This window comes from Chamaea fasciata, unplaced genomic scaffold, assembly GCF_029207755.1.
Source record: "Chamaea fasciata isolate MVZ Bird 193981 ecotype frontalis unplaced genomic scaffold, bChaFas1.0.hap1 SCAF_9, whole genome shotgun sequence".
Lineage (NCBI taxonomy): Eukaryota > Metazoa > Chordata > Aves > Passeriformes > Sylviidae > Chamaea > Chamaea fasciata.
The window spans coordinates 21,268,823-21,293,705 of record NW_027094094.1 but is presented as its reverse complement, the minus strand read 5'-3'; the positions used below and the strand labels follow the sequence as shown (position 1 = coordinate 21,293,705).

The window sequence follows — 24,883 nt, the reverse complement described above, 5'->3', positions numbered from 1 at the left end:
TCCACAGGGAAAAGGAAAAGAGAGAAACTTGCAATATTCCACCTCAAAACCTGTACACAAGTTTTGATTTGGCATTCCTGTTTTACACCCTGAAAGATACTGCAGGTTTTCAATCCACAAAAGAATACAAATAATTTAGGTCACTATGGATCTTGCACCTGAAAATCTGTACTGACCAAATTCAGGAAGACAAAATCAAGGCAAACATCCCTTTCTACAGCATGGCTGCAAGATACAACAGCGTAGCAGTACAACTGATCTGCGCAGCACATTATCTTTTCCTTCAAGCCCAATATTTTATCACAAACTATTTTATCATTTATCAGTGTACCAATGATGACATATTTGCATTAATCTGCTACAAATACAAAAGGAAACCTGCAGCAAAGCCTCACAGCAGAAGAACAATACTTAAATAATATGAAATTACAATTTCAATATGCTCTAACTAATGAGGAAGAAAGTGACCTTCATGGTGGAATGTTGGGCAAAAAATAGGAAGTTTGTAGCACCCTATTAAAAATATTTGAATGTTTGTGTTCAAGACAAAAATTCAAACAAACCAACCTCAAGAGAAAAGTATTCTTTAGACATGGATTGGGCAGCTAGTGAAGTTAGTCTTTGGAGTCCTGTAATCCGTGTCCACAAAATGAATTCCAAGTTAGTTATGAATATGAATTAGCTAAGCTCACATGTTGATAAAGCTGAGGATTACAGTATGGTCTTCTATCCAGAAAGGTTACTTTTTAACTTGTACCACGGAGAGTCAGAATCTTCTTAAATCAGGGACATTTCAGACATTAAACAGAAGAAAACTACAGTACTACAGAAGTGCTTCTGCAGCATAAATGGGGTTACTCAATTCCAAATAATGTGCTATTAACAAAATTCCATCATTGTTTACTTGTTTGCAGAACAGCTCTTGCCTGTAATCTAGGCAAGAACCTTTCCATCTTCAAACAGAGCATCTGCATCATATCTCTCAAGACAGAATCTTTTCCCAAGTCAGAATAATTAAGCATTAAATTAAGCTCTGAAAAACTGTCTTCACTGCATTCACTCGGTCTTTTGATTCTACTCTAATGGATTATCTATTTAACTTAGTCAGAATTTAATCCAGTGTTACAAGTCATGACCAAAGAAAGATTATTTTAATCCAGCTATAAAAGCTTGAGCTCTTGAGCTAACACACTAGACCTATTCTCAAGCTTCACCTGTGCTACTATCCCAGCACTGCAGATCCAGAAGCACAAAAAACTTTAGATTATGGAAATATAAACAGCACGTTAAGCCTGCATTTTCTCCTCAATTTTACATCAGTCAAAAAATACACACATGTAGTTAGGGCCTCAAACCAGCCATTTTTTTAAGCTTTGTGAACTGATGGTGGAAGGCAGGCGGGTGGGTAAAGGTAGGGGCAGTGAAACAGGCGCAAAAAAAAGCATTTTTTTACTCCTTCGGCAGATGAACAGCCCAACACTTCCCATATACGTGTCTCATTTTCCCACATTATTGTAGGCTAAATATAAAAATATTAAACTCCACAAAAGAACTTAACAGAGATTATTACATGACAGGAAACAGCATGAACTATACTGTGTCCTACACCACAATGGCAAACTCAAATCATAGTTGGCTTTTTCCTTCCCCTAATTATGAGCGGCCAAACCACAAAACCTATGTTAAGATCTTATCAGTTAAGGTTCCCTCATGGGAAAAGTTCAGAAACAGCTGTACCAAGAATCACTGCTCAGCTTTAAGTCTCTGAAGTAGCCACAAGTTTAGAAGAATGAAATCTGTCCATTTTGACACAATATTTGGGCCTCTTCCATCACTTGAGATATTTGTATTAATGACTTCCTAATTAACACTCTTGAGAAGCATTCTAAGCAAAACAAAATTAACAAAAAACCCCACAGCATACTGTTTTACTGATGTAAGTATCACCCAGGAAGTATAGAGTCTGAATACAAACTGGTAATTTGGGCAAAGTAACCCAGAGAACGTAGCTAAATTGCATGTCACGTGAAAAGGTTTTATATAGATTAGACATTATTTTCATAACAGGACACTTGTCAGTACCCTCCATGAAGCTGCTAAGGAAGTACTGACGATAGCTTTCCACTCAAGCTGCACGCTGAAGAAGCTAAACAACCAACACCAATCACAAAAAATTCCTTCAATGTACTTCTGCTAAACTGGCATAAAATGTATTTTGAAAAAATACTTTTTTAAAATCAAAAAAAAACCCCTGTGTTTTGCTACTGTTTTCACGAAGTGGGGTACCTGTTCTAAACTGTGCTACACTTGGACAAGCCTGAAAAAGCACATCTAAGAAACAAAAAAAAACAGCACAGAGCATAAATACCAAACCTCTCTTCTGTGGTACTAACCACAGCAGGTGCAAGTGCTGATGGCATAAGTGGTATCAAATACAGCTGTGATGGAATTTAATAGATCTACTAAGAAAAAAAAAATGTAAACAAATTGTTTACTGGTTTGTGAATACAAATGCATTAAAGCCGCAAATAAAATATAAACATTACTTTTTTTAAATAAAGTTTTTTGTAGCACTACATTAAAAACTCTTAGGAAAAGTGGTATTTTTGCTTGTATATAAAAGTCAGCATATCAAGAGAGTATAGGAGAACAAATGCAACTTCACAGAGCTCTTAACAAGCAAGAGCTGCTGCCTTAGTTTGAAAAGCAGTTCTAAGTCATGCTTCCCTGTTGCTGTTTTGTTTGTATCAAAACACCTGTCCTTGTACCTCTGCTAATATCAGCCCCAATTAAGAATTTAATTACTCCCTTACTAGCTTTATAGTCTAACAGCTCGTATTCAATGAAGAGTGTTATATGGTAATACGCAATATTCCCTGCGGTACCTCCTCCCAGTGAAACTCCTTCCAAGAAAACTGTTTAAATTTTAATTAACAAACTCAGGAGTTTTTTCTCCAACTGTAGCATTTTGCAATATTTTATTGAAAAGCTATCCAAAAGCAAGCACCCTTTTTTACAGGCCTTAAAAAGATCAGAGGTGGAGGGGACTGCTAGATCACACAACTGAGTAACTTTCCAAGTTGACACAAGAATGCCCAAGGCTTATCTGGGCCATTTTAGGCTAGATAGTAGCAGCAGCAGTGAACAGCAGAGCTGTAACCCAGGCTGAGTCAGAAGCTGCCATTTCCAACTCTGATACTGGAAGCTGTACTTTTGAAGTCATCATGCAACCTGCCTTATCTTCATCCTTATCTCCAATGAGGCCACAGTCCCTCACAAGTGAAAGGTACCACTGCAGGAGATATTACATTTTGGTCTGCTTTGCCTGAAGAAAGAATTAATATCAGTTTACCTTTAGCCATGCAATACATTCTAGGGAAGGTTGCTAAGAGATTAAAGATTTGATTTTCATATATAATATTTATATGAAATATAATAGTTAGTTTTAACACTGAGGCAATCTTAGAGATGCTAAGCACACCATTCTTTAAAGCTATGACAATATCTCAGATTTTTATATAATTAACTTTCAAAACACAAACCAGGTCACAAAAGAAACCTGTTTGATACAAAGCAGAGGTAGAGAAGAATTATTGGAAATGTACTGGAGTTAGACGTCAGCATTTCAGTAAACTAAAAGGCAAAGGAAAAAAAATCCATTAAAATTGCACTAGGTGCAAGAGAAGAACAATTTCTTCAGTCTGAGAAGCAATCTTGAGCATTTATGACAGACTGTATTTCACTAAGTGTTTCAGCACTGTCTTCAGAAATGGAAACCAATTTGCTTATTAGGGCAAAAATATATTGGGGGTAATGAAACAAATATGAAGTTGCTTCCTTTTCACATCATTTCAAAGATGTATCATTCGACTGTGTTATTTCTACAGCAGAAAAAACACTTCAGTTCCTGGGTTTGAGAATATCACATCCCACTGTGTTACAGCTTTATGGAACAAAATTCATTTAACACAGATTCATTTCTAAATTCTGTACCCCAAATACTGATTTTTAATCAGAATTTTCATTATAATCCTACCATTAAAACAGAATTTCTAGTTTTTGAATAATATAATTTCTACAGAAACAGCCCAACAACACTTTCTGAAACCGCACAGAAGATGGTCAACTGTTTATTGGTAGAAGTCTACTCAGTGTATGATGTGGACTGAAAGGAAACATAAGAACCCTGTAAAACATCATATACTTGATAAAATAAATGAACCTCCAAAGCTTCCAGGAATGAAGTCAAAATTACACTTAAACACGGCAGGGAAGATGAACCTAAACTGGATCTGAAAAACATTTTTCTGTAACATGCATTAGACACCAACCCTTAAATATAAGGTCTATATGAAGTGTCTATTATCCCCTCCTATACAGCAAGGTACACAAGCACACCCCTTTATATATATAGCTGACATAACAACACCTTATTCAATTTATGCTTTACCCACTGAATTTCTGAAGCACTTGAAATATTCTCAGAACAACTCACCTTTGGATCCTTACAAAACAGAATTTTCTTGGACAAAGCTCTACTGATCTGAAGACCTTAATTGTTTTATGAAAAAGTATGTAAACACTAGCAATCCAGAAATGTTTTCTGCACTCCAAGTACTTTCAGCTTGGTCTGTGGAATGCTACGATTCCTTCCCCAATCCCTTTATGAAATCATTCTAGAAACTAAATACTTCAAATCTTGAAAATAGTCCTTAATAAAATTCTGTGTACTAATTTGTTTTCTAAAGGATGAGGAAAACAAGTCTACATGGAAGCTTTAACATGACAGTGAACTATGACCTTTAAATATACTCCCATAGATTACGTGTACACTCCTAAATGTAATCCAAAGTAAATGTATTTATGAACTTGATAATCATCAGATTGCTTAAACTATATGTGAGGCAAGTCTAACCAGGCAGAAACAAGCTTCTCCCCTTGGCACCGCTTGAAGAAAGGCAGAGCTTTCAAAGTTTGAAAAGATGAAATGACCATGTGGTAACAACGAAGTTGAAAAACTCAGTTTAGTTAAAATGTTGAACACAGTTACCAATCCAGTAAGACACCAACACTTTAAAGGTAGTGTGAAATCAGACATTCTTACAGTAGTCCAATGCTCAGTACCTGGAACAGGACTAAACACCCTTTAGCATAACCTTTGTATTCCCTAAATCCAGAATTCAACAGTAGAGCAGCTGCTCAGTGCCTGCTCTGCAGAATTCAATGAACCACAAAAGGTTACCTTAATTCAATGAGATAATCAGCACACATTTACCCTCTACCAAGAGTTTTCCAACCATCTGCAAGGCGGCAGAGCTGACTGCCTATAAAACAACTGGTAGCACGCTGACATGTCCTCACATCACTCATGTCAGTGAAAATTTATCTCTTAGCAACAGCTAAAAGAAGCTGAACTTCCAGAAATATTTCAGATGCATCACGAGCCAACAATTTCTTCATAAGTGATTCTGATTGCTGCTGATCTCCAAACAGATGTCTACTCTAATTGGTAAAATTTATTAAATACATATCTTAAATAAGAAAAAGTCAAGTTGTCATGCCCTAATAAGAAAGCAATAACAATGGGAGTCATTCTAGCTGTGCACATAAAAGACAAAAGCTAACCTTACTTGAAGCTGCTGGTCTCACAGTATCAGTAACAGTGAAGTAAACGTGGATGTGTTGTGGGGAAAGGAAGGAATTTGCTATTAAGGTTGATGTCAGAAACTGAAAGCTAAGACACAAGTCCACTAAAACAAAGATAAATATTTTTGACAGGAAAAGCAAAATAATGGATTCAATGCTAACACCACTTAGCAACTATAACTATTTTATTATTCCCCTCCCTGCTACATGGGAGCAAAACCAGAATTTTAAGGCATTAATCTTTACAAGTAAATTCCATACAAAACCTCTGATAAAATTAGAAATACACTTGTTTTAGCAAAACTCATTTGCATTAGCAAAACATCAAGCAAATTAAAATTTTAGCACCAGACAGAGATCAGGAAATGGAAAAGGCTTTTCCTCAGCTATATTACAAGCTCTTCTCTAAAAAACAAGTCATGCAGAGGTCTCTTCAAAATACATCCAAAGACAATACTGAGAAAAAAACAATACAAATCATTCAGATTCTGGCTCATATTAGCAGATAATGAGCAGTTTTGCTTTCTTCCATCACTAGTATTTTCTAGAAGACATAAAACAAAATCTATCAATCCTAGGCTGAATAAAGCCACATTTATTTACTTGAATTCACAGTCAGAATTGAGGTATCATCCTGAATTCAGAGCAGTACAGAAAGTTTGGAACACAAAGGAAGATCCCTGTGGTGGTTTATTAATCTAAATAAAAAACTCCTATCACCCAACTCATGATCAGATCAGAAAAAACTCTTGCAGCTCTCCACTGAAAGAATGAAATCACGCCTGCAAGAAGAGCACCTAGTCACCGGTTTTTAAACACAGTGCACAAATTCACAAAGCAAAAATAACTTCCATTGTCACAAGAACTCCAAACGGCAAAGCACAGAACTTACTGAATACAAGTACCAATAGCTTCCTTCCTTAAGTGTATGGCAGACAAGCCCGTCAAGTGACCCAACAAGAGCAATGCTTTGAATAAGCCACAGAGCAAGTCACGGGTTTCCAAGAGAGCATCAGCTCCAGCACTTTTGAACGTAGTTAAAACATCCACGTACAAGCACAGTAACAGACCATCCTACAGGCACTTAACACGTGCTGCTACCTTGAGAACCCACCCTGCATGTGGTTTGATTTCTTGACTGATTTATCTATCCATTTCAGACCTTCAGAAAACACCTCTAACATCCAAAAGCCTGCTTTGCTAGATGAGTGCCAAATGGCACACCAAACATATAAAAATAAATACTTTGGGCTTAGTATACAATTTTTCAATATTAAAGCAGATTAATATTTGCAAAACAGCATTAATAAGTTTTTTGTGACATTCAGTTTTTACACCTGGATAAAGAGGAAAGGGAAGAGAGCTAAGACAGTTCAAGGCAGAGCAAAAATATCCAGATCAGCAAATACCATGTTTATGTATAACTCCATTGTTTATTACATTAAGCTCCAAGTTTATATTTATAAACTGACTGATAACCAAATAATTACTTGCAGGAGTCAATGCACTGTCCTCTTCCTCCACCATTAACAGATTCTTGTTAAACCGACTCTTACAGCAGGCATCCCAGCATTCAGAGGTCAAGAGAGAAAAATCAAAGTAGGAAATGAAAGCTGAGTATCTTTAAATTTGGTATAGACAAGAGTAATACAGCAGCCATCATAAACACAGAACTTGTTAACTAGCTACTTTTAAGTTCTGTGGTCATTACAGAGCTTATTTTGGTCTTAAGAGTCTTTTCAGACTCAAACACAGACTTTATCACCCATTTAACCATATTTTTGTATAATGTCTATTCTAACTACTGCTCACTATCTAGAAATGCTAAGCATTTTAAAGAATTCCACACAACTCATAAGTTAGGTATTATTCACATTTTTATCAAACAGGTTGCTCAGGACATTGCCTAGTCCAGCCCTGATCACCCCTGAGGATGGAGATTCTGAAGCCACTCTGAGTGCCTGTTCCATGTCTCTCCATCCTCGTTTTAAAGGATTTTCTCCTTCATCTATCTGGAATTTCCCTTGATGCAACATATGCCAGTTACCTCCCATTATTTTTCCATCTGAAAAAGAGCAGTCTCCACCTTCACTATAACCACCCAACATGTAGTTCTGAAAGAGGTGCTTTAACGCAACAGTCCCACACATCTATGCATTTTTATCTAGGCTGTACTCCTTTCAACTGTTATGTGTAAATATTTCCTGCTGCCTGGGGAAGTGTTGGAATCACTGTCCCTGGAAGCATTCACAAAACATGCAGATGCAGCCCCTTAGGAACATGGTTGAACGGTGAACATGGCAGTGCTAGGTTAACAGTTGGACTCACTGACCTTTGAGGTCTTTTCCACCCTAATTAATTCTATGATTCTACTTATTCATTAGTAAAGAACTGCCTATACTCTGTCTGAAACTCAGGTGCCGCTGACATTTGTCTTTTATTGAGCCAAATGCAAACACTGCTAGTTAGTGTTGCCACGGATACACGGACATTACATAAAAATTAGTTCTTAAAACTACAGTCATTCATCTGCACCGTTTTGGAAAAAACAGATCTGAAATTGAAGCCAAATTCAAATACCACTAGTGATGAAATTAACTCCTGAGGAGCTTGTGGAAAACGTGTGGCAAATTCACCACAGCTTAAGCTAGCTCCACTTCTAGTCCAAGACGAGGAAACATCAGCCGTGCCTACCAGACACCTCTGCTGAGAACATACACAGCTTTTTTCCTGTGCCAGAGTCCTGTTTGTAATTAAAACCAGAAGCCTCAAGCCTACGCCACCTAGAACTGCATTAACTGCTGGACTGTACCACCACAACCACAAGGGGAGGAAAATGGGACTCTGCCCCTCTAGACCCAAAAAACTTGACAAAGCAGAAATTCGTGCACATATGTAGCCAGTACTGCAGTGCAAGGCGTAAGAGCAGACAATTTACAAGTCCACAGTTTCCCTCACCACAGGGGATTTTCCTTATGTAACATCTTATCTACAGCACGACCTGAAGTCACAATAATCCACACAAACCTGGAACTAAGTGCAGCAGCCCTGGAGTTGCCTGCCCAGGCAACCCCGTAACAGGTCACACCCCTTCATTTCAAGAAGGCTGGCTGTGCCTGCAAATGCAAAAATTGAAGCTCTTCACAAAGAACCTGGAGAGGAAAAAAAAACCCACAGAAAAATCCATGTGACACCAGTAATAATTTTCCTCAATGAGGGATACAAGCAGATAGGGAAAGATAACAACAAATACAATAATTAGTGTGAAGCAAATCACACTAGTTTAAAAGCTGATTTGTCACTTACCAGGTAACCACAAAGGACAGCAGTGGGTCTGTCAGCCAAGTGATGCCTGATCTGACATGCCATCATGTTCAAAATTCTACAGCCCCATCTGAGCCCTAATCCTCTTGTTCCAGTATACAGCTGCACTCCACCCACTTGGTTCCACAAAGTCCTAGTGTCCTGGCTTGAAACAGGTCCTCAAATCATGGGTCTGTCCTTATACCCAAATACAGTCCTGAACACACAGAACCAAGTTGCGAACAAAACCATAAATGGATTCAAAGCTGTAAAAAAAACTTTTGAGTTTTTACCAGTTGAGTCTTTTCTTAATGCTAGCTTGAAATTCTTTCAAAAGTGAGAGTCTTCTGCCATTTCCAACTACCAAATTGGAAAACTGCAGTTAATTAGCGGTTAATCTATACCTGATATCTTTCTTGACAAAAAAATAAGATGTCAAAAATAGCAGACAACTTCAACTGCAAGTTATTAAGATTTTTCAACACATTTTACAATAAAGTTCCTGCAACAATAAGAAACAATATGGAATTGCTATCACATTTCAACCGACACAGAAAATATACCCGAGAGTCAAGACCATCACTATTACTGAACACTGAAGAGCAAAGACACTTCGAACACATAACAGCACTGAGAAAACATGCTAGATAGCTCTCTCCATATCTAAGGCAACCTTCTGGTATTTCTGTTTTAGAAGGAATCTTGACAAAGGAGATATCCACACATTAACTAGGTGAAGAAAAATTAGTCTGGGAGGAAAAATGCAAAGAGTAAAACCTCTAACCATAGTTTAGGAATCCAATGTCGCTCCCAGTTAAGACAGAGGAGTTTGGGGAAAACAGCATAGATTAATAAACACCAATAGAACTGCTGGAACTACACAGGATTCCTTTAACTCACTGCCGTCAGTTTCAATACAGGACTCATTGCAGAGCGCCACGCCAATTAATTTTGAAGGGAAACAACCAAAAGAATCAAATTTTAGCAAGCCTTAGGATTAAACAGCTTGCAGTATAAGGTTTGGAATCGCTCCTTGCAATAAACAAGAACCATGTGCACCTCATGCAGAACTATGTTCAGAATATCTAGCTTGGAGGAAAAAAAGGATGAGGGGTCTTCCCTCACGGATCTATAGACTACTGCAAATATGACCCTATTTGCAGAAACTAATTCATGTCAGAAATTGAAAACTAACCTCTACCCCGCCTGACAAAGGAACAGACCAATCTAATTAATTCAGAAAATAGCAGTATTTAACTTACTTCCCACCATACAATTCAAGAAAACTTTTACAAATATGCTTCTTGGGTTGGTCGAAATGTGATGAATTGTAAAACACACAAAAAAATAAGCCCCCAAAGCCAGATATAACTATCTATACAGTGGTCCAAGGTGCTTCTCCACCATATGGGATGATGAGAATTTTCCACTTCAATTTCTGGTAAGCTCCAGTATCTCAGGAATTAGTAGGACCCATTTCTAAATGTCCCCTTGGCTTATGCACAGAGTTGGAACTTCTAGCATTTCAGAAGCTACAGGGACAGGAAAAAACCAAAGCCACCACAAACACAAAACAAAACCCCCCAAATAAAACAAAAACCAACAACAAACCCCCCCCACACACAAAAAAAAAAAAAAATCAAAACCCAAAACACAAGAGGAGCAGAACCCAGCAATCATCCCAGAACTTCCAGGACCAGATCTACACATGGTTAAGGTGCAGGCCACCCTTCCAAGAAATAAAGGTAACTTGTGAATTGAAATAACGAGAAGCACAAACATGAGAGTGTTTGCCAAATAATGCCAACATTCCTCAGTATTTTGTCACCATGAAGATGTTATGAGGAGAGAAACAAAGGTTGCGTCTAAAGACAACAGTATTTTATGGACTGACAAAGTTCAAACCTAGATTTCTCTTTTATTTCCCTGTGTAGAGTCTCCTCAGCTGTAGCACTGCAAACACTCTAGAAACTTGCCCATCACTGCATTTTGTGCTCAGCTTTGCCCTCAGAAGCCCAGACACCACAAAAAGGCAGCTCCCAAAGTTCAGCACTACGAATATCCCCCTGTGTGCAAATCCGCAAGATACATGGTGCACTCATTTCTGCCTCCCTTTTCTGTTTCTGCACAGTGGAAAGTGTAGAGGGACAGAAGCAACAAGAAATCTCAACCAACGCTGTCTTGCTGCCTACCCACAGGAAGGCAGGAAGCTTAAAAACTGAGCAAGGAGGAGCCTGAATGCCAAAAAAGCAATTTATATAGATTGGCCCTTTGCCTGAAAGACAGAAGGAGGAACACCCAGTGTCTGCACTGGCACAAGCTACATACCAGAAAACTGAAATTCAACCCATGCCAAGTTACACTTTGAAAAGCTAAATGTACGTAGGCCAGTGAAAACAAAATTAGATAGGAGTTCAGGGTAAGAAAAGTTAACAAAACAAGTTCAGTTTTGCATGAAAGTCAGCTTAGAAAGACAAACTGAAAGTGAAAGAGGGATTAGTAAATTTTTTCATGCCAAGAATCAGATGAAAATCACAGTTGCTGAGCTGCTCAAGAGAGCATTGAGGAGAACCGACATCAAGCCATCTCCATTTGAACATCTTTGAAGTTCAAGTACTAATTATTCCGAACACAGCCAAGATGAAATTGCTGAGATACACTACGCATTCCCACAGCCCCTCAGAATGTTACAATGGCCACTCCCCTCTTCACCTTTAAAAGCTGGATTTATCCTTTTAAATTATGTCTTAAAAAACAAATAAAGAGCTGCCTACAGCCTACAAATATGTGCTTCTTTGAGTTTATAGTCACACAGCACTTGTGCTCAGGAGATGGCTAACTCCCAATGCTTTTTAGGTTTCATGAAGCTCCCAAACTTCAGAACCTTCCTTGTGCTTGTCCAAGTGACAAGGAAAACACAAAGCATCAGCAATACTGACATTCCACAACTGACACCATTAAAGATAAATTAAACAACCTTCTTAAAACTAACCATAAGTTCTAAATACCAATTTGCTGCATTTCCAGAAGCACATTTTAATGCTTCAAAGGCTTATTGAAAAGCTAAGTATCACTCAATTTTCCTCTCTCTTCACACCCTTCCCCTACTATGTAACCAGTTTTTACACTGCATTTTCTGGTTAACATATTCATACAGCCCTGTTCAGAAAATGCTTGGTGAGAAAAGGTGTGAAGCAAAAGGGAGGGTATCTATGCAAGATACTCTTGAGCATAAGGAAGAGCACATAAGAGCAGTTAAATTGTTTAAATATGCACTGCAACATAGTGAAGTGCACAAGATCAAACTGCTGCACAACAAAATGGATTATTTTGCGGCTTTCTGTGTGGTTTTTTGGGGTTTTTTTGTTTCTTTGAGGAAGATTTTTTCTGGGTTTTTTTTTCTTTTTTTTTTTTTTTTCCCCAAGACATAAAAGACACTGCATATCTTCATCCTGAAGGTACCACTATTTTCAGTGTACCTTCACTCTTAAGGCAGCTCCACCTCTGGCTGGATGCTGTCCTTCACACACCCAGGTGACACTAAATCAGGCATCTTTTGAAGTGCATTGATTCAAGTTACCTGTCCTGACACATCAAGTGAGCATTTACCTCAATGTAACCACCAGAATATTTCAGATAACTGAAAAGTCCTTTATATAATGTATACTACTCATGACACTTACAGTATACCACCTAGACATCATATAGCTGCCAAAAGCTACTGACCTTCCAACAAAATCTGTCTTTCCATGAACCTTGTACTTGTATCTCTTCGTTCAGAGTCGGAAAAGCAACCCTCCATACACACTAGGGAATGGAAAGGGATCGAGCGAGGGAAGATTTAAACAGCTGCACTGCATGCTTTCACTTCCTGCAACTCAAGAGTTGATACAACTCTGCCCAAATCCAGAAGAGTCAGGATAACACTTGAAACACCATCTTTATACAAATCCTTTCCTCCAGGCCTATGGATAACAGGAGAAAACATGGCTGCTGTATTGCTGTAACTAACTGCAGCTATTTCTAAATCTAATGAAACAAGAGAACTATATCTAGTTGAATTGGACCACCCAGTTAATAGGGACAAGAAAAGCATCCCCATATCATCACCACTAACACAAATGTTTAGCACTTCCAGCTCCCAGTTCCAAGTATTTCATGGAATGCAAACCATTCAACACTCCTGTCACGCAGTCAAGGCTCCAGGTCTACAAAACTAAACTCAGTGCCACTGCATTTCAACAGTATTTATCTTCTCAGTGCACTATATACTCAGATGCTTTGAGTAGGTGATTGAAGCAAGCAAACAAAAACAGAAATCACAAAACCACACACCCAAAAAATCCCCCAAACAAGCCACCAACCACCCACATACCACACAACCACCTTGTCCCACACAGGTCACACTGTGTCTCTTCGGATCACCTTTCACTCACTGGGGAAGAAAGGTTCAGAGGCTGCATTTGGTACTACGAGTGTTAATGTTCAGATTGATAAAAGAGAGAGCTCTAATGCACTTCTAATGGACCAAATATTCTGCCTCATCCTGATGAGATGTTAATTATGCATTAAAGAAAGAAAAGCAATCAAAATTACTCAAACTTTCACGGTCACCAAAACAGATTTCTGTGTATCCCTACGTTTGCTCTTTTCCTCCAGAAAGGTCAACAAAAGACATACTAGAATGTTACCTCTAATATTAGGAAATAAAAAAGCAAAACAAATATACAAAATTAGCCACCCCAAAAAACAACATCTCTTACTTGTGCTAGCCATAGAAAGAGACAAAGAAACTTTAAAATATGCCAATCTTGTCAAACATTAGCCATTCCCAAGAGATGCCAGTTGGATACATTTATTGTAATAATTTCAATAAATAATATTGATATGCCCCATACTGTCACTTAAATGCTTCCAATAAAAATAGCTTAACAGTTTTCTTGCAATGCCATCCTGCTCATACACTAATTAACATCAATTTCAAATGAAGATGCAGTCACATCCCAGTAACAGGGAAACCTTATGTACACTTACTTTCAGAACTGTCCCTGAAGTATTTAAAGTCACACATAGTCAAGAACAGTAAAAATTCCATATTTAAAACAAGTCTCAATCTATTTGCTCAGTAACCTCAATAACTTAGCACAACTAAGTGGTAAACTACACTAACATGAAACTACTGATTCACCAACCTCACATCAAAACTATTTTTGTCAGGAAAAACCGTATGCCAGTTTTTAAACACGCAAGTCACGCTGCTAATTTTGAGGCACCCAAATGAAAGCTTATTTCTTGCCAAAGCACTTGCTAGAGAACAGATTTGTTTGGCTAACTTCTAGAAGACAGATTTATCCTTATACCAGTATTTTAGTATGGCAGTAATGGCTTTTTCAGCACCATGACCCAACTAACATTTCTTGCAAAGGCTGCCAGTCCCAGTAGGTAGCCTAACACAGGAGATTTTTGTTTTTACAAAAGGATGTTATTTGGGTTGCTCAGTACTCCAGCCTTCGAATTTTTCATGTCATTACAGTATTAGAATTACAGTAGAAACTCAAAGTACTTAAACAGACAGTTTTATCACTACAAGTAATAAAATGTTTATAGTGTACGGCTACAGCAGTAATTGCACAGTATGCAGCACTTTTGAATTTCCATTCTGATTATACAGCGTGAAGCTCCATGCATCCATCAAATACCAAGAAGTCCAATTTGACAGAAATAGACACCCATATATAAATGCAATCATAGTTAACATAAATTTAGAGCAGCTCACAAAAATAAAGCTACAACTACTCACCTCTGACAGTTCCCCAAACAACGGTTCCTGAGGACCTCACTAAATAATTCCAATAAGAGCATTTTCTACTCTGCACCCCCCAGCATCTCACCATCAAAGGAAGAAGATCACCAAAAACCACCGTGCAGCTTCTAGGAGACCCTGGTGGCACCCCTACAATAGAAGAGCTATCGGGACTATTCCATGTCTAAAACAACTGCCATCAAACTTGACCAGCCAGAAGAGGAAAACAAAAACAACAACAACAACAAAAGAAAACAAACAAAGGACCCCAAACCATCAACTTACAAATATTTTAAGTAAGCCAATTCAACCACAACAGGTAACTTTCTTTCCCCCAAGTACACTGAAAATCCCAAACACACTTCACCATACTAAATGGGAAATGATCAAAGAATGCCTGCAGACATGCCTTTGACACTATTCTTTCATAAACAAAAAATTAATTGATAGCCCTTTCTCCCTCAAGGCTGAAACCCCGCGAACAATTAACTTCAAAACAAACCTCAAGTAATAGCAAAAATAAACCCATGTAGGGAGTGCAACAAAAGTAAAACAGAAGGAGGATCCTGCAGTTTAGCTCAAATTGTCACTCTAACACCTTCGCTTCTGTTCCTAGAATATTTATATTAATTCCAGTTTCTATGAACTGACATTTCAAAGCTCACTATCTACATACAAATATCCTGAAAAATAATAATTCTGCTTAAACATCACGAGTCCTACCAGTGGCATCTCAGGCCGTCAAACCACAAGAAAATCTCTATATCCTGGCAGAAAATGAAGGTAAAAGGCCACAATCAAATCACACTGCAGATTTCAGCTACACCACTCTGCCAGGCAAGACAGAACAATCTCACACCTAGAAGAGAGCATACAGCTCTACTCTTCCCTGTGCTCTGTTCATCTACTGAAAATTCACAAAGCAAACTATCCAATGAAGAACGGCAGGACACAGGGAGCCAAGTAAAATGCATTTACCAGAACTCATTCTGCATAAATCTTGGACATGCATCCCCACTCATAAACAATTAAATGGGAAAATAAAGCACGAGAAGAATCATTACTTTTGTATTAGGTAAATAAACAAAGGATAACAAGAATAGTTGTTGATTAATACATTAGCTCTCATTTTTCAGACTTACCTGGTCTTTTTCATGGGGTAATAGGCTGACGGGTGGAAGGGAAGCTGGGAAGGTGCTGGAGTATTTTGGAGCTCCTTTGCTTTCCAAACTGCCATAATTCACTCTATACTGAGGACCATCCTTCAGTAACCTCCCATTGTTCACAGCACGTTTGGCCCCCAGCCGCAACCTCTGCTGAAAGGCAGGATTGTTGAAAATACTTGCTAGGTCATTTTGACTTCTCAAATACTTCTCTATGTTTTTCAGGGAGGAGCCATTAGGTTCTTGAAGCCCTTCAATTGCTCTTCTCAAGAGTTTATTCCAATCCACATTACGAAGCTCATTACAAGCTCCTCTAGATCCCTTAACAGATTTAGGAATAGTGCCGGGTTTAACACATGAAAACCGTCCAGGATTATCTGGGTCCTTGTAGGATGCAAGACCTTTGTTAGTGACTTTAAGAATAGAACCATCTTGAACACTAAGTTCCAACTGTTCTGAAACAGTCTTCTTATCTAATCCATGGGAAGCACAAACAGCATGACATATTCTCTCTTCAGAAGGCCTTTGCTTTTGCTTTTTAACTTTTTGTATAGCCTCCAGAATCCACTCCGTATAAAGAGGGTTGGCAAGTTTTACCATGGTTGACCAGTAATTGTTTCCAGCCAAGAGTTACCCATAGAGGTTCCTCCTTATCCTTTTAGCAGATCTTTCAGAGGTTGTTCACACCTCAAACACAAACGAAAGGATTCCACACACTGCTTGGACACATGTCAAAAATATCCACCCTGAGGAGTCAGAAAAAGCAGAGAAATACCTGCTGACTGAAACTTTCCAATTATGTTACTGTTACCGAAAGGTAGAAGGGGTTCATCTGTGATGACACTGGTAGGTCCTTAAAAGAAAGTTTGTTGCAACCTTTAAAAAGAAAAAAGAAAAAAAAGAAGAAAAAAAAAAAGGCAGGGAGAGAATAGTTAATGATGAAGTATTAAAAATTAAAAATGCATTCAGACATGCATTCATACTAGAGATGCTGCAGTACAGAAAAATCTTCGCAATATTATATGAAACATTTGTCAGTTTCCACCCCACACCAAACAAGTCATCACAAAATCCTTCTGCTTCTCATAACAGTCAGTGGATTTAGTTTGCCTAAATTCCATCACCCCAACACTTAACCTACTACTGACCTGTTGGACAATTTCCATTCAGTAAGGGATCTGAAAATACTCTCCAAAACAAACTGCCTACAAACCATTTCTGCATGGATTAAACACAAAAACCCCATGCACTACAAAACCCAAATAAACCTAAAACCAAACCCCAACCAATGAAAGATAAATTATTAACAGTCAGGATTCTTACAGTATCCTGTCCCTTAGTGTCCTGCCATGTTGATTACACAACTCAAAAATTGAAACCAAAATTATGAGAACCAAGTTACATCCATCATTAATAACCTACAAAACTAAAAGGCATAACAAAAGCACTTCCCCTTTCCAAGGTGTGCAGAATAGAGGCATTTTTGATACAAACCCTTAGGAACAGAAATGAAAACAAAGTAACAGGAGGCATTTTCACAAAAAAAGGTTGTCAGCACAAAGATATGTAAAGAGATCACATCGAAAAATGTTTTATTGACTCACAGTTTAACTCTTTTTTTTTTTTTTTTTTAACTTATTATGGAATACATCACTCCAATAGAAAATTCAGTGGCTACAAAAACTCATTTAAGAAACCTGAAAGAACATCTTGATGAGGAGATCTTATTAATTCTGGGAACACATATGAAAAAAATAAAACAATTTTAAAGTCTCACAAATTAAACTTAGACAGGAGTTGCATAATGAATAAACAAATATATTTGAAGTATTAGCTTTTTCTGCCACGAAGTGTGAGAACTTTTGAAGGCATTAATAGAATTGCATAATTACTTCAAATCAAAGGAAAACAAAAAACAGAAGAGAAAATTTTCATTCTCAATATATGGGTTATCTTGTAAAGTAGAAGATTCACCAGTTTCACAGCAAAAATTTCAAATTTGTTAACATGCAAGTAACATTTATAATGCTCTGGCAAGCAGCCTACAAATAACAAAATCATCTATGATTACACAAGTCCTGGACCTCATTTGTTTTCATTTATTCTAGCCATCCTGCATTTCAATCACGTTCAAAAAACTTGAGTAAATTAGAACTAGGAAAAAACCCCGAACCGGTACTGTAAACTAAATTATTTTCAACTTGTTAAAAAGATTCCTGTGCAACTATGAAGACGAAGAGTATAACAACACATACTTTTGGTCCTCTACCTTTTTCTTCTTCTACCCCTCAAAACTGTCTTTAAATATAAACTCCAGCTCATGTTTCACACATTATACCTACACAACAGGATTAGTAACAAAAGAGCCGGTTACTGGTCAGTGTAAAATTTTTCTATACCCAAATAGTCAATATTAATCAATTCATTCTATGAATCTGTCCTTCTCAAACCTGATCGAAGCTTAAACAACTTCGGATTTATAAATATGAAAACTCAAGTGACTGCCAGACTGAAAAAGACACATTCCTGATGTAAATGCAGGGCCTGAATGCTTAACTGGCTCACATACTGAACCCTATTGATCCACACAGATTGGATCCTGTTTCTTGCTTCCAGACTGTACTCATGGAAGCTCTATTTGGTAACAGCTCTGTGTATTTCAAGTATCTGCAAGCAAACAATAACTTGTTCTGTAAACAGATCTTTTTTATTTATTCCAGCTAGAAAAAGCCATTCTTTCCCTAACAGAATTGTTTATACTCACTGTTTTCAGATAATTCCAAAATAACACTGTAGCTACAAAATGCAGACAAATATAGGGAAGGAAAGAGTTTCCATGGTATTACAAATCCTACAAATAGAGGGAAGGAAAGAGTTTCCATGGCATTACAAATCCTACAAATTCTCTCACAAATCTGACACCGAAAATACAGTAACACAGCAAAGCAGAACCCTATATATAGTGGAGGTTCACTCACACGCAGACTATTTCATTTACTCTTCCTATAGATTTGGAAGTTCTCTGTAGCTGCATATAAAGCCCCAGATTCCTAGAAAGCTACTTTTTAAATTATTTAGTTGGGCTGTTCCACTGTAAGTCTTCATTAAGATAGTCACGACTTAATTAAATGCTGAACACTGCATTTGCTGAGTCAGACATACTTGTCTCAGTTTTACAACTACTGCAGTACTGTTGTATTAAATTTCATACAAGCAACCACATCACTTCCATTAAATTCCAGAACACACAGTACAGGGTCTGTTCCAAGCTCCTGGACACTGATGAACATTTCAGTATAAATGCTATAACATGTGGGTTACAGGAATTTTTATTGGCCAATGACTGTGGCAAAAGGTTAGCATAAACCCATATCTTCATATAAAGTCTACTGCTTGGTACAGGAATTCACAGCCATATACATTCAGAACCACATTTTTACTTATTTACGTAAAACTCCCTACGTGTAATACAACCTCCTTGCATGCTGGCACCTACTAAATCAACACCAGTAGAGTGGATCAGCAGGAACAGAGTTTCCAATGCACTGAACAGGATATCTGAGGAGGAAAAATCAAGACATCCTAAATACACACCTTCCAACAATATCCAAATTCATTCTGCCATCCATGCAAAGTGCATCCAACCCAAGTTTTTAATTGTTTCACCACAACTTAGAGCCTCTCTTACTCTGGCACTTGGAGTGCACATCAACCTGAAGTGCAGCCCCCTGACCTCCACACCTGCAATGTAAAGGTCTACCACACACTAGAGTCAGAATAACTTATTACTAACAAACATCTTTCCCAGCAGAACAACTTGGGTGAGTGATCCTGGAGCTACAAATTAAGGAGATATTTCAGAAATCAAGACAAATTGATCCAAGACTGGCAAGACAAAAGCATACACATTTACATGCAAAGTGACTAGATCAAGATGAAAAAAAATTGTTTTAGAAACAATCTTTCAAGACTCAACATAACAGGACACTCAGAAATACAAAGTTACATTCAGGTTTCTAAGTTTAGAATGCAATTCTACCAAAAGCACAAATAGCTGGTCATAGATCATCTAATATTAAAAATGTGATGATTACCCAAACAGATTTTGAGGAAATACCATTTTCAAGAAGTGATTATAAATTAGTCTATTTAGGCACTCATGTCTATTTATTAATCTTCCTCCCCTTGTAATTAACTAACTTTTAATCAAGCCCTCAGCAGCACTCATTCAATCACAAAATAGATTTTCCATACTGTTAAATGCACAGGACAATTTTCAAGTTTTATGGCACGAGTCACTAAGCTCTTTCTATGTAATTTGTCATATTTCAGCTTCTATGCTCTATGGCATCTCATTTTGAAAATAAAAGCATTTGAGAAAGTTTGACTGTACTATATTACTGACCAAATCTGTTAACAAGTCTGCCACTGAAGAGCTGCAGAACAGAAGCATTAGAGGGGGAAGTAAAACCCATGGCCTCTAAAACATGAAAAACCATCTCTAGTCAAGGCTTGTCCCTTTACCTAGATCATAAATTATCAAGTAAACAAAATGAAGTTGCAAAATTTCAGCTTGGGATTTAAAATGAATGCAACTATGCACACATCCATTGCACAGCTGATTATAATTAAAGAAGGCAGTGACTGAACACTTCAATCTCAGGTGTCATCAGTAATCCTATAATCCTATAATAAGGTGGTTTTTAGACTGAACTAGTACCTGGAATTGCTTCCAGGTGATCCAGATTGTGAAAACAAGCTATGTTGTCAAAAAAAAAAACAGCAGCAAAAAAAGCTACGCTTCTCTCCAGAACCAAAACTAAAAGTTAGTACACAAATATCACAACATACAAGCTAAAGGTGGGGTTTTTTAATTAATAAAAAGTTTGCTTTGGCTTTCACAAACGTAAATGCAGTTAAACTTGTTAAAACTGAGGTTAACACAGCTATAAAAAAACCCAAAAATTAAAAGAAGGTGGGGAGAAGAGGACACAGCTGGGAGAGATGACAGCAACTTGTGCAACCTGCCGGTGACCTGTGAAGCACAATCTCATTCTGCTCCCTCCTACCTGCTCTGCACACACTCAGGAGAGGCAGCAGCAGGCCAGCTCTCTGCTGCAGCATCAGGGTCAAGTAAGGATTGCAGCAGAGGAGGAGGAAGAAGCGAAGACTGCCATTACATTCCATTTTTGCCATTTTTCTTTGCTCCAAGCCGTTACTTAGAATTCTGCAGCTAATCAACTCTGTGTTCCACCCCCATTTCAATTAATGATGGAAAACAGACAAGATAGTTGTCTTGCTATTGCAAAATACATGGCCCTACAAAGAGACGGGGAGAAAGCAGATCCTGGTAAGGACTCTCCCATCATTCACATCCCTCCTAAAATTACTGAGGTCATGAAGCCAGCTATTGTATTATTCTTTACACAACATATGGTTTCCAATAATAAGAAAGGGCAACGACACATCTGTATGCTTGAAACAGACAGATGTGAAGACACTATAGCAACTTCAAAACGACACCAAAGACTTGGGGGTGTGGAGAGGAGAGTGGCACATGTGAACTGAACTGATGGAAGTGCTTGTGCTCTGAGATCCCCCACAAGCTTCTTCGAGATCATATGCTTAAAATCATTTCACAATATGACAGTAGCAAGCACCACCAGAGGAAACAGCATCAGCACAACATGAAAACAGCAAGATCACCCAAATTCACCTTTCCCACCTTCTCATGTGGAAGTTCTGAGCGCTTAAAAATACAGTACTAGAGAACAGCAGAAAATAAGGGAAGCTGATACTCGCTGCCAAGAGTTCGACTGGAAAAAGGGTTCCACTGAAAACATTTCTCCTTGGGATAGTGGTTTTCAACAGCAGGGGTGGATATCCGCCTGCTCTTGCCAGGGGGTTATCTTCAACGCTCAGTGACAGAGTACGCGAGGTAAGGTCCGGGCAAAGAACGCACAATGTGAACATCACTCCCAAAACGCGCCACTGCCAGGCTGGACTATTCCCCTCCCCAACTTACTTCAGGTTTTCGCAGTATTAGCCCAGCCACGGAGATGTGCAACGCCGAGAGCCTCGGGCCAAGGCATTGTTGCATCTGACAGGGGCCGAGCCGGGGCTGGCTCCGCGCCCTGCCCGCCCTGCTCCGGGATCTGCCATTCCCCAGGCACGAACCCCCGGCCCGCAGGCTCCGCGCCCCGGGGCACGGCGACCCGCGGGCAGGGCAGCCCCCGGGGCCGGGGCCGTGCGCGCACCCGCACCGCGGGGCGCCGGGCGGGGCCGGGGCCGGCGGCCGCGCGTCCCCCGCGGGAGGCAGGTGAGACCCCCCCGGTACCACTCACCTCCGCGGGGGGAGGAGCCTCCTCCGGGCGCCGCAGCGGCTCCCCCTGCTGCCGGCTCTTCCGCCGCTCCCGCCGCCGGGCCGCGCCGCGCCGGGCCGCCCGCCCCGCTCCGCGCCGCCCGCGGCCGCCGCGACCGCCCCGCTGCCGCCGCGCGCGGCTCGGCGCACCTACGCCGCCATTTTGTCTCGCCCTGTTGTACTTAACGTGAATCCGACATGACACTGATTACAGCCCAATGGAGGCTCATTAAAACCTTACCTACCCCGCGCCCCGCCCACCGCCGCCCGCCATTGGCCCGCGCCGCGCACGCCGCTGCGCGCTCACGGGCCGGGGGGCGCTGTCCGTCACCCGCCCACGGCGGCCCCGGCCCGCCCGGCAACCGGCCCGGCGCCCCCATTGGCGGGCGGCGTCCGTCAATCACGCGGCGCGCCCCTTCCCTGCGCCCTCAACGCCGCCCACCCGAGGGAGGGGGCGGGGCCCGGGGCTGACACTGGCCGCCGCCGCCGCCACACATTCGCGCGCCCCGCCCACCCACCCGGCTCGCCGCCGGGCCTCGGGCGCCCGCGATTGGCCACCCGCCGCGAGCGGGGGCGGGATTTCTCGCAATCCCGCCCTCCCGTTGGCTGCCTCTGCCGCCCGTCCGGCACCCCCCACCCCCCGGCCTCCCCACCCCCCCGCCGCCGCCCCACCCTCTCCCTCCCGAAGTTTGTTCGGGAGCGCGAGCGCTGCCGAGACACCGGCGGCGGCCGCCTGAACCAGCTCGGCAGGGCGGGCGGGCGCGCGACACACACTAACGAGCAGCCTTAAATATTGAGCGTCACGCGCGCGCCTCAGAGCCTGGCACTCGCCCGGGCGGGCGAGATGGAACAGCATGCTCCCAGCATAACCCTCCCAAGGTGCCTGGCACTGGCAGCCGCTTATCGCGCACACACACACCCCGCACCGCCGAGGGAGGGTGGAGGGGGTGGGAACGGGGACGACGACAATGACTCCCAGCTCTGCAGCCACATGCAGGTTCCTGCAAGTTTCGCCATGCGAAGCGCAGGGACTTCTCTGTCACCCCGTCTGCGAAGGAACAATTGCCGCCTCAGAAAGACAGGGTGGGAACATGCAACACAAAAACCTCAGCCATCCCCTGCTTCCCTCCGCCGCTCCATTCCCCCTCTCCCCACCCCATCCAACCCAGCCATCACCTCCTGCTGCTGCTCCCCCTCCCCTGCAAAACGCAGAGCATTGCAATGCATTTACCCAGCGCAAGTGTCTGCAAACACGTGCATCAGCCTCCGATGTTAAAGGAAAAAAAGTACCCAGCCTAGTGACAAGCCCCCTGCGCTGGGAGAGGGGAGGGAAAGGGGGTTATTATGGCAAATTGCAGCCTGTCACCCAATGCAAAACAAACCCCATCGCATGCTCCCTATTATCCCCCGCATAAACTCCTGGGAATCTAACCTCCGATGCAGGTTCCCCCCTCTGCTTGCAATGACCTCCTTTCTCTGCCCGTGTGTGTTTCTGCAGCAGCGGTTCCTGCGGAATGTGCTGCCCCTGAAACGCGATCGCGGCTCCTCTCTCTCTCTCGCTCGCTCGCTCTCTCCGCTCTGTCTCTCGCTCGCCCGCTCGCTCTCTCTCCTGGCTGCAAGCAGAGCCAGGAACACAACAACAACACAGCCTCCCCCCACCCCCTTCCCCAAACACATACACACTGAAGAGACCCAGCCAGGAGAGCCAGACGAGCCGGGGAGGGGGTGGAGGGAATCCCCAGCCAGCGGATTGATTGCACCAGTTACCTTCCCTAAGCCCCTCCGCGAGAGGGGAAAAAAAAGAAGATGAATACAGAGAGAATACCTTGTCTCCCCTCCTCCTCCTCCGCGGGGCTCCTCTTCTCACTCCAAAATACTAAAAGGTGGACGGGCAGATCAGAGACACGCGTTCAGCTCTCGGCGGGGGAGGGGAGCCACGCGAGCAATTATCATTAATTTAGAAATTAAAACAGAAACCCACCCCAGACCTCCAGCCTCCCCGGTGCGGGCGGACGCAGATTGCGAGGACTGGTGCTAAGACACAGGACCTGATAACAGCTAATTGAAAGGTTAATCTACATAGGCTGTGACAGAAGAGGTCCCTCCCCACTTTTTTATCTGCTGTTGGCAAGTGGGAAATTGGGCTCCCCCCACCTTTTCTCCCCCCCCAAAAAAAAAAAAAAAAATTAAAAAAAAATTTAAAGACGGGAGAGAAAAGGGGAAAGGCGATAAAGTTTGGGGGGCGGCGCGTCCCCTGGGCGGGAAGGCGGCTGCGGGGAGCGACCACCGGCGCCTCCCGGGGGCCCTCAGCCGCCCTCGGGGGGTCGCGCTGGGCTGTCCGTCCTACGTGGGGCGATTCGAAGTGTCTCCATGGAAGAACACCCTCACGGGCAGGCAGCCTTTGGGGCTTGAACGCTCCCCCGGCCCGGGGGAACAGGGCTGTGTTTGAGCATACCATAATTAGTCCGAGGCATGGAAGCAGCGTGAACAAATCACAGATGTTGTCCTCCCATTGAGTTTGCACATGTAACAAGATGTTACGAGGAATACATTTTAAAGAACAAGGCGATAACACGTACGGACTTAAAACTCGGTTTTCTCCACGCT

The 24,883-nt window shown here is 41.2% G+C and overlaps 1 protein-coding gene across 6 annotated transcripts in view; it reads right to left on the bottom strand.

Annotated features, from left to right (window-relative positions):
- Positions 1-24,331, bottom strand: part of KAT6B (lysine acetyltransferase 6B) — a 109,618-nt gene extending 85,287 nt beyond the window's left edge. For 2 of the 6 annotated variants that reach the window (XM_066191463.1, XM_066191464.1), the window contains exon 1: positions 15,895-16,791. In XM_066191463.1, coding sequence (XP_066047560.1) covers positions 15,895-16,515 — 621 coding nt within the window. In that variant the 5' untranslated portion in view covers positions 16,516-16,791. Of the gene's footprint in view, positions 1-15,894; positions 16,792-21,940; positions 22,038-23,708; positions 23,880-24,101 lie in introns of those variants that run through there. The other 4 variants (XM_066191459.1, XM_066191461.1, XM_066191458.1 and 1 more) reach the window with 4 other exon arrangements.
- Positions 24,332-24,883: the final 552 nt, after the last annotated feature.